The 10,561-nt window shown below is 37.3% G+C and overlaps 2 protein-coding genes across 2 annotated transcripts; both read left to right on the top strand.

Annotated features, from left to right (window-relative positions):
- Nucleotides 1-3,746, top strand: LOC137747393 (40S ribosomal protein S27). Its single transcript, XM_068487498.2, has 3 exons — nt 1-286; nt 894-1,246; nt 1,757-3,746. Exons 1-3 carry the CDS (start codon nt 73-75, stop codon nt 3,665-3,667), a joined length of 2,478 nt encoding a protein of 825 aa, XP_068343599.1. The 5' UTR covers nt 1-72; the 3' UTR covers nt 3,668-3,746.
- Nucleotides 3,747-4,573: 827 nt separating this feature from the next.
- LOC137748492 (actin-related protein 7) lies at nt 4,574-10,443 on the top strand. The gene is made up of 8 exons (XM_068488649.2): nt 4,574-4,623; nt 4,720-4,825; nt 6,347-6,559; nt 7,060-7,201; nt 7,736-7,980; nt 8,563-8,746; nt 9,098-9,165; nt 10,173-10,443. Exons 2-8 carry the CDS (start codon nt 4,748-4,750, stop codon nt 10,323-10,325), a joined length of 1,083 nt encoding a protein of 360 aa, XP_068344750.1. The 5' UTR covers nt 4,574-4,623; nt 4,720-4,747; the 3' UTR covers nt 10,326-10,443.
- The last annotated feature ends 118 nt before the right edge of the window (nt 10,444-10,561 follow it).

Here is a 10,561-nt window from a genome sequence, read left to right as displayed (position 1 = left end):
TACCTCACACTTCTTCTCTCCATTAAGCAGCTCTCTCTCCTTCTCACCACCACAGAAGGCAGACCAAAGAACATGGAAACACACGACGACGAGATCGACAATCACGGCACCACCGCTTCCTGCACCTCCGCCACAACCTGGACCGTCGCAGGCGGTTCCCTCGAGAATTGCGTCTCATTCGAGTCCTCTTTGTCTCCGATCGATGACGAGACTCCGAAATCCACCCCTGCGTCCTCTCTTATCCTGCACCCTCCATCACCCGATTCGGGCCCTTGCGAGATCACCGGTATGTTCCACAGCTTGTTTTCTCTGAAAACTTTACATTTTGGCCCCAAATGTATTGAATTTGAGCTTTAACTTCCTGATTGTATGAATCCTTGTCCTTTTATATTATTATTGTAGGTTAGGAGCTTGAATAGTGCTATTAAGAGTTTGATTAATAATTTCTGGGACTAAAGTGGACTTTCAGTTAGGATTAGGTTTAGGATTAGGATTGCCTAATTATTAGAACCACGAAGATGAAACGAAGCTAATTAGAGGGTCAATCTTGTACTCGAAAACGAAGATAAATGCAGGATTTTGCAGTGTAGTATGAGTTCAACTAGATAATATTTGCGAAAAGCAGCACTTGGTTGCTAGAAGTAGAAGTAATATCTGTTGGAGTACAAAATTTATTAAGTGGGGTCGGCTGTATGAACCATTGCACTTGGTTTTGCGCAAAGGTCAATGTGGCAATTTACTTAGTACATGCTATTGCAATCAATAAACACCCGTATAAATGCATCAAAGACTCTTGAGTAATGAAAAAAGAATAAACAAATGGTTGAAGTATGAGAGAAACAACTTACTTTTATAGTCTGATTGCAAATGACCAACAATGTTTTCCACTGCAGTTAATTTTACACAAAAACATGAGGTCCAGCAGGTTTATGTTCGAAGTACTGCCCGAGTCTATGAGATATACTATGCACCCGATATGCAGAGTGGCAATGAATATCTCTGCACTGTTCGCTGTGGCATTGCTGCCCGAGATGAAGACATGCTTCACACAGGTGATAATGAAGGTGTTTGTTCTGCAAATTCAAATGGGTCAAATGGGTCGCTGAAGGACCCATCCGAAGATAAGTCAAGAAATGGAAATAGTCTGAACAACAGTGAAGATGACTGGGTTGAAGTGAAAGTCTCAGAGACTAATGTGCTTGATAACAAAGTCAATTCATCGCAATTGAAGTTGCAATCTGCACAGGTATGTTGCTTTTCTCCATCTATATTAATCCCAGTGAACCCCCTCCCACTTTGTTTTTCTTCCGTTTCGTTTGTTCCCGTCTAGTCAATTTCTTTATATGGTGCTCTTCATGCTTGTGGCCACATGTAATTATGTTTTTGTCCATCATCCCTTTACAAAGAAACACTAAGAAACAAGTTTGAAAATTCTGAAGAAGACAGTGTTCTGGAGTCGGGACCCTATGCGCGCCATAGTAGTTGAGAGGACAAAAAAATTGTATTTATGAGTGCAATCTCCTTTGCATTGATCTTTGGCCAATCTCCTTTGCACTTTTCCAAGTTAATAACATATCATTACTGGTTCAATGCTTTTCAGATACTTCTTGCAATTGTTAGTGCCCCTTCTGTGCTCGTATTTGCAGGGAGGGGGAGGAGAGAGAGAGTTTTGGTGATAATGGGCTGGGTAGTGTAAACGGGAGAGCACTAATCTATATTGATTATTATCTTTTCTGATCAAGTTCTTGTATATCAGGAATTTTATGAAGCTACAGCACAGATTAGTGATGCAAGTCCTTGTGTATCCCTCACACTTCGTCTACTGTCGCTTGAGAGGAAAGATTGCGTATGTGTTGGTGAGGTGTATGTGTTTGCTGATCCAGTTGATACATCTGATTCAGAAAACCAAGTTAGTACCGTAGAAAATTCGGCTGGGAGTTCTCTCATGGCCATGCTTGTGCCTACTCTTTTACAATTTTCTAAAACAAGGGGTGCTAACCGAACACAAGACAAGCCAATTTCTGATACATGGGGAAAACAGAACTCTCTAGTGATTGGGTCAAAAGAAACTGATTCTATCAATGTGGCAACTAAGATTCAGGAGCAAGGAAAAGCCAGCATACCTGATCACCAAGAAGTAAAGGTTCCAGATGTTAATAGGGCTACTACTAGTACTGCTCAGTTATGTATCCCGTCACAAGTTGAAAGCTCTGTCCACCAGCTGTATTCTCGAATGGGCAGAATAGAGGATCTATTTTTGAGGTTTGAAGAAAAGATGCTAAAACCAATAAGCAGCATTGAGGCGAGGCTTGAAAGGGTAGAGCAGCAACTTGAAGTACTGGTAAACAAATCACATAATTCTGGATTGCCAACATGCTCAAGATTCTATGCTTCTTCTTTCTCATGCAATGAGTCTGAGTCTAACTCTTTCTATAATAATGGAAATGATTATCCCCGTAGTGAGGCATTTGAATCAGGTAAGAAGGACATTCAATCAGATGCACCCCTGACTATACCTAATGACACGTCTGCTTCAGTATATTCTACTCATTTGCTTCCAAGTCTGGTAGTAACTGCTCCTGAATTTTCAAATGGTGATGACGAGGAGGAGGAGGACGAAGAAGATCATACATCAGATGTAGTGATAGGTTCAGCAGAAAAAACAAGGCCTGCTTTGACAATTGATGATGCTTTAGCATCTGCACTAGCTGGATTCATGTCTTTGACTTCAACCCAACCAGAGAAACATGCTCAAACTCTTTCGGTTAAAGCTCCTGATTTTTTAAATGAAGAAGATGGTAGCACTGAGAGAAAAGAATTGACAAGAGTAGAACATGAAGCAGACACAGATTCTTCCATGTGCCTTGGTGAAGCTGGTGCGACAGAGAACATAAAAGGTTCACTTGCTGATTTGACAAAAAATTCTTCAGAGGGTGAGGGGAATGTGATAAAATCACCTAATGATGAGGAAACTGATAAAACACTCACAGTCGATGGACTGGACCAGCATTATGAGGGTGGAGAAGGAGGAAAACTTGATGGTGACAAGAGCATTGACAATGCAGTAGATCCAGCCACTGGTGGCATGTCTACAACTGATTTTTGTCAGATAACAGAAGATATTGAAAATGGAGACATCAGCACTGAGATACGCAACATTCTGGACCCTGATAACGCTGATGTTCGAAACCAGTTACCCCAACATCAGACTGATGATGGATATGATAACACGCAGGAAGATGCTAATACAGATTCTGATTTAACTCCTCCAAAGGAAGTGACAGAAGAGAAATCCGACAAAGATGCTTTGAAGAATATCCTCAAAATTTCACATGCTGCTTCTGTGGTGGATTTTGATATTCCAGTTCTGGATGTGAAATTCACTTCTCAGGATAGCTGTGACAATGGCTATTTTTCTCTCGAAGCCCTTTTAACCGAGTTGCCAGAATCAGTGACTGAATCTCCTTCTGTAAAGAAAAGTGACGAGGTGCTCCCAGTTGGCCCTGACGAACATGACTTAATTTTGGTGGACGGGACGTCAGTTGGTCCCGCCCCTGACGGTAATTTTTCTGTGGATATGGATTTCTATAGTATCGGAGAACCTTTGAGCTTGTGGGGTGACCATACATGCAATAGCCATGAGACATTTGCAGCAAGTCTCATTTGATAGTGCATAAGTTTGTTCACAACTTTGTTGATATGTACATATATTTGAGCTAGACATAATGTACTGATTGTTTCTTTTCTCCTCTCCTTGCTCACAAACCAAAACTGAGAGGCACATTTGGACGGGTGGGCAAGGTGCGATTGGTTCGGTTTAGGATTCAAACCGCAGACCGGGGTCGGGATAGTTTCGGTTTATGCATCAAACTAGTAGAATAACCGAACCAAATGCATTATGCATCTATCTCGTCATAAGTGGTTTCGTTCCGTTCGGTTTGGTTTGGTTTGTTTGGTTTTCTTCTTTTAGTAATTAGGATAAGTGGAGAGAAAAATGTTATCAAATTGAAATGGCATCTAAAGAGCTTTAAATAATCCAAATAAATCTTACGTAGACCTTCTCAGCACTCATTTTCATTTTCTAACGTTGCTTTAGAACCGCCTAATTTCTACATTATTCTTTGAATATCAACTATACAAAAAATCAATCAAATTAGAAAATATTTAACTGTTTGATTGATGTTATCAAAATTTTAGTTAGATTTTAAATAATGGCTAGTATTAAATAGGTGCACACGTTTTACTCGTATTGGTTAAGTCATACGTTCGGTTGGGCTTATTTTCAATCCATACTAGACTAGGCAAAGGAAATGTTCCGCTAACTCATAATGACAAGTGGTGTATTGATTTGATTACATTCCAGATTCAAACTCTCTTTTACTTGTTTAGTTTAGAAGAATATTAACACTTGTAATAATTTTTTTTTATTAATACGTGTCCAGATCCAAATGTGCCTGTCCCACGTGTACAACTTCCCTTTCCATCAGATCCAAAAAATAAAAATAGAAAACGAAAAAAAAAAAAAAGGAATAAAGGAGAAGGGGTAGTATATTAGCAATATTTCCTTCCACAATTTTCTGAAATTTGAAAATACACTGCGGTCAGTTGTCCGCTTGTAGAGAGGTAAAGTGGAGTGCTTGTGTGTTGAACTTTAACACTGAGAGCGTATCTACAGTTCAACTGCTCAGCTAAAACCCCTTTTGTTTCTTGAAATTCTAGGGTTGGGGTTTTTGGGGGAAAGACCAGAATGGAGGCTGCCGTGGTCGACGTCGGCTCCAAGCTCCTCAAAGCAGGACCCGCCGTTCCGGATCAAGCTCCTTCCATGGTAATTGTCAAACCGTATGCTCCAATTTCTTGGTCTCGTTTCGTATTTTCTGTTTGGTTGCTCAGAAAATGTTTTTGGTTTTATTTTGGGAAAGATGGAAAATTCCAAATGTGTGAAAGTTCTTTTGGGAAAATGGAAAATTCCAAATGTGTGAAAGTTTGGGCTTGTTTGTTGGTTTCCTATTGCCAGCTAGGATTTGTTTTGATTTCTTAAAGTCGGAATTCTAATTGGGAAATTTAGTAGCAATGGCTTGGGGGTTGGGGGGAGGGGGTAGAATCTCTGGTTTCTGGGAAAGTTGTGAGAAAGAGAAGGAAAATTGTGGTTTTTTGTAGCTCCAATTAATATTGCAGCAGAATAATGACTTCATTTGTGCGGGTGTCTGTTTCTCTTGCATCCGTGGCATGGATATCCTCTTGTTGTTGCTCACCAGTTGTTAGGAGAAAAGAATGCGATTTTGTCACGGTTATCCTCTTGGGGGAAATGAAACTTTGTATGGTTGTGTTAGCGTGAGTTGAGTAGACGACTGTGTAACTCAAGTTTGAGCTCTGAAGACTATCCTATTGTTAAATAACCCTTTTTGATATTGGTCTGATGGGAATGTTAATATATCTCAACTTTCCAAACTACATATTCAAAAACTGAAGTTGGCATGGTAATTGTAGATTGTCACATTTCCAATTGGTTCTTACTTTTCATTTCCCTCCCTCCCAACAATCTCCTCTTGTCACATGTATATATCCCTCCTCCTATCTTACTTTCAAGTTTTTAACTCTTATGAAGATGCACACAAATGATGCCTTTGCACATCATTTTCCAGCCCAACAATATTAAAAATATATTCCAGAACCAAAGCTGAAAAAACAGTTGATTCTTTCTGTCATAAATGATGAATTTGCACATCATTTTACTATGTATTCTAGTAAAATTTTGTTTTCTTGGAAGTTGTATATGTCCCAGATAGAGGAATTGATACTGACCTTTGCAAATACTTCTTAATTATTGTATGTGAAAGACTATTAGTATTCAGTTTCCAGCTGATTTGGTCTCTATCCAATTTCAAGGTAATTTGGGCTTGATATGCGCTCAACTTTTCAGTTAATCCGTGATTCTTGGGAAGTCTGAGGAAAAGAAAATCAATCAAGTAGTGAATTTCAGGTCATGGTCTTTATTCTGCAAAAAGAGAAACTTTTGATTTCAAAACAACAAAGGTGGATGTTTCGAAAAGTAAAGTTTTGTTTTAACTTTTAACTTGAATATAGAATCAGAAAAGAAAATTTTCTTTCTCTGGAAACAAAGACCAACATTTTTTTTGGACTTTACCATTAAAATCATTTCTATCTGAAATTACATATCTGGAAAGGAAGTGGTGAATCACTTATACTAAATGTAATGGTTGCATTGTACACAATGAAAATCCAATTCCGCTAACCCAGTAGTAGGTGATGAATCAACATGATTTAATACTGATTTCTTTCTTTTTTTTGTTTTTCATTAATGTTTGTCTTCTGTCATATGTTTCAGATAATTCCTAACCAAATGAAACGGCTTGATTTTGGATCAATGAATGATAGTTCATCACTTGAAGATATCGTTGTTGATCCAGTTGTGCGAGGTCTTATTACTGACTGGGATGCCATGGAAGACCTGTTGCATCATGTTCTATATACTGGCCTTGGATGGGAAATGGGCAACGAAGGGCAGATACTATTTACTGATCCACTTTGTACTCCCAAGGTTAGCTACTATGCTTCTTTCTGAACACTCTTTATTAATTTAATATAGACTAGACTGGTTCCATTATGCAATACTTTGCTGAAAATCCATGTACAGTGTTATTTTCACGTTTTTAATATATTTTTGTATAGTTTAATTTAATATATTCTATTGTAGTCTAGGCTGGTTCCATTGAGCACACTATCTAAGTTAAAACTTTCAGATATGATTTTATAATTGTTTTTGCCACTATTCTTGTTTAATTATACTTGAAAAAAATTTCTACAGCCTCAAGTTTATGTTTTATGAATCAGTTGTGTTGTTGTTGCACAATGTTAAATTTACCTTTCTGACATTATTTCACAATAGAGGAAAATCTTGTAGGGAGGAGTAAGGAAGCCTTGTTATCTCTCTTGAGAGAAATATCCTAGAAATAGAACTTGCTCTTCATAATTCCTTTTTGTCTTAGTGCAGATAATATATTTTCTCTAAAGAAAGATTAAAATTTTTTTTTCTGCCAGGCTGTCAGAGAGCAGTTGGTGCAACTTATGTTTGAGACATTTAACACTTCAGGCTTCTATGCATCAGAGCAAGCAGTATTGTCACTTTATGCTGTTGGACGTATCTCGGGATGTACTGTTGATATTGGCCATGGAAAAATAGGTATATATACCTTGCAGAAGGGAACCTTTATTAGTGGAATCTTGTCTATTGAATGCATAAATTTTTTGAGCTTTTCCTTCGTTTCTATACTGCAGGCCACGTTATGTGTAATCTAAAGATAATAAGTCTATCTATTCAGAATTCATTTTATCCTGTCTAGCATACAACCAGTCATTTGACCACCTTCACTATGCAAATATTCATTTTGTTTAAAATTTGTAATGTTTTAATATAATACAGATCTTGCAATATTAGAACGAAATATATTATTGATGGTTGATAGCTATCCCAAGCTATAACCATCTACATAATGTGCATTGGATGACCATATGATGATAATGGTCATGAAAGATGTCATGAAAGATGCACTGGTATCTGAACTAAAGGGGGCAAGTTTTAGTTAACACATCTGACCTGTTAATGGCGTTGACTCATCTCTGTGCAAACCAGGGAGTCAATATGGGATATGAAAATGTAAGCAAACTGATTGCTTTTTCATTTGTGCCTTTTCTGTATTTTGACCAATTTTAACAGATATTGCACCAGTCATTGAAGGTGCTGTTCAGCACATTGCCTCAAGAAGGTTTGAAATTGGAGGTACTGATTTGACGAAATTACTTGCTGAAGAGCTTCGGAAATCTAATCCTTTAGTCAATATCAAGATGTCTGATATAGAGAAAATAAAAGAGCAATATTCATGTTGTGCTGAAGATGAACTTGCTTATGGAAAGACCAAAAATTCATGCCAAATAGAGCAACATACCCTTCCTGATGGACAGGTATGGTTCATTGTTCGAAATTTTGATTGGGATAGATGGAGAAGACACAGATATAGGCACATAGTTGTTTGGCATGTTTTGGCTGAGGATATGTTGACTTCAGTATAATCATATTATGCCTGTAGTTTGCTATTATTTATGCAGTAACTTGCTTGCACTTATCGCAGTTATCTGGTTTTGTTTGGTGACAATCTATTATGTGTTAATTATAAATGTATAACGAGTTTATTGAAAAGTTATCCTCACTAAAATCTTCTCTCATCTTAAATGGTGAATACTAAAAATAAGATCTAGTATACATTCAAACACTTCTATCCTTTAGATATATTTTTTTTAAGGTGAATTTTTTTTATTTCTACCTTATGTTTTCTTTTTTATTCTTCGATATGTAAAGTTTGTAAACGCAAGATGACAGCAATCCCATCCCAAGGCATTTAGGTCACAGTTATTGTCATAGCCATCTATTTATGTTCCCCAAACCTTCTTTCCCACCCTCTTTTCTTTCATCGTTCTGCTTTTTCCCGTATAGTTATTATGCTTTACATGTATAATAACTTCATGTAATACTGGTCATTGGTTTAGGTCATTAGGATTGGAAGAGAAAGATATACTGTTGGTGAGGCTTTATTTCAACCATCCATCTTGGGTTTAGAGGCTCATGGAATTGTTGAGCAGCTTGTTCGTTGTATTTCAACAGTATCGTCTGATAATCACCGGCAGTTGCTAGAAAATACGGTACTGTGTGGTGGCACTGCTTCTATGATTGGTGAGTACAGTAATTACTAACTAGTAAGATGTATTTTCTTTTTTCCTTTTTTCTTCTCTTGAATACTCTTGTTAGATGAATTTTTGTATACATCACTGTGAGCCCTTTCTTTGGTTGGTTTCATTATCCTTGTCGTCCTTATCATTTTTAACAAAATGGATTCACCAAGTTTTGGGAATCCTTGGTTTCAGAGTTCCTTTTAGATGATTCTTCTTTGGAAGTATATTACAGTGCAAGGCAACAGATTTAAGAGCATGGCGAAATTTGAATTTGTCCTTGTTTCAAAAGAAATAGGAAATTTTGGTTCCTTTTTTTTTTTTGTATTGGCAGTTTGACTGCTGTTTATTTCAGGTTTTGAAGAAAGGTTTCAGAAAGAAGCTGGTCTATGCTCATCAGCTGTTCGTCCTGCTTTAATTAAGGTAATTTATAGTACCATTAAAACTGCAGTTGGGTTTTAGCTTCAGAGTTCAGGGTGGGGTAGGTTTGTAGTTCAAATCTTCCCAAGCAAAAAATCTGAAAGTGATTGGGTGAAATAGTCAACTTTCTTTCACATGGTGTCATCTCCACGAGTCACTGCATCGTGCCTATTTGTTTACCTGTAATCAGACAGAACCCTGTATAGGAAGTGCAAATTCTTAGTAATCTTGATGAAATAAGCTTCCAAGGTAAAATTTGAGGTCCAGATACTCTAAATGTATTATAGTGGGTCTCCTAATTGTTTCTGAGGCTGTATACAGTTCACAGCCCAGAGGTTGTGTTGGTTACTGTCATGACATTTCCCTATCTTATTTGCTACACGTGAACGAGTGATCATAATGTCTTATTGGTTCATCTATTTTTCATAAAACTTTGTACTCATGCACTCGTGGTTATATTTTCTTATTGCTACTGTTATACTTGATAGATTTTGTGCTTCAGCCTTGAACTTGTATTTAAAATGATTAACATGTTCATTGATTTGGAAGTGATTCTTGACATGAAGGCTTTGACTGGATATAAAAAAAGAAGTTTAAATTGATTATGTATGAAATTAATTAATAGAAATATTATTAGTTGATTTGTTGCCGGCGTAGCTCTACTGGAAAAGTGCTCTTACAACTTGGATTTGTAAATAGGAGTTGCATTGATCTGGTGTACAGTGAGCTGAATATTTGGATACGTTTGTTATTGCACGGTCTTGTAATTATATGCTTGAAATGTCTATACAGTCGTAGCGAACTGTCACATAAAGGATCACTTAATCTTTCATAATTTGTTCACCGCAATAATGTTAATTGTATTGAAATCAACAAGGTAAGCAATCACTGATTCACTTTCTTAGCCGGACTGAAAGTTATGATTTACGTAGCTTTTCCACTATTTTTTCTGTACTAACTGGACTGCCGATTTCTTCTTCTGATTGTTTTTTGGTGCGGTTTCAATGCAGCCTCCAGAGTATATGCCAGAGAATTTATCAATGTATTCAGCGTGGGTGGGAGGTGCCATACTTGCCAAAGTCGTGTTCCCACAGAACCAACATATAACAAAAGCAGACTACGATGAAACTGGACCTTCAGTTGTTCATCGGAAATGTTTTTGAGTATCTCTTGTCCGTAAAAGTTCTTGGAACTCTTGTTTAGTTTGATTAGCATACTTGTATTATAGTTGTTGGTAACGCTAACACAAGATTTTAGTCGATTAGTGTTTGATTTTTAGTATTCCACCAGTGTCCTCTCTCCCTCTCGAAACTGACGAAAAGTCGATTGGATTGGATTTCCACGGTCAAATCCATTAACACATCCAAGCTTTTTGGAAATCAAATTTAGAGATCTAGTT

This window comes from Pyrus communis, chromosome 2, assembly GCF_041283825.1.
Source record: "Pyrus communis isolate YQ-2024b chromosome 2, ASM4128382v1, whole genome shotgun sequence".
NCBI lineage: Eukaryota > Viridiplantae > Streptophyta > Magnoliopsida > Rosales > Rosaceae > Pyrus > Pyrus communis.
Note: the sequence above shows the minus strand (reverse complement) of the source record. Positions and strands in the feature narration are given on the sequence as shown.

Bases quoted from the DNA above. Each gene is read 5' to 3' on its own strand.
- LOC137747393 (XM_068487498.2), top strand. From the start codon at position 73: ATGGAAACACACGACGACGAGATCGACAATCACGGCACCACCGCTTCC. The intron at 287-893 runs GTATGTTCCACA...TTTCCACTGCAG, and splicing joins GGGCCCTTGCGAGATCACCG to TTAATTTTACACAAAAACAT. The intron at 1,247-1,756 runs GTATGTTGCTTT...CTTGTATATCAG, and splicing joins TGAAGTTGCAATCTGCACAG to GAATTTTATGAAGCTACAGC.
- LOC137748492 (XM_068488649.2), top strand. From the start codon at position 4,748: ATGGAGGCTGCCGTGGTCGACGTCGGCTCCAAGCTCCTCAAAGCAGGA. The intron at 4,826-6,346 runs GTAATTGTCAAA...CATATGTTTCAG, and splicing joins CGGATCAAGCTCCTTCCATG to ATAATTCCTAACCAAATGAA. The intron at 6,560-7,059 runs GTTAGCTACTAT...TTTTTCTGCCAG, and splicing joins ATCCACTTTGTACTCCCAAG to GCTGTCAGAGAGCAGTTGGT.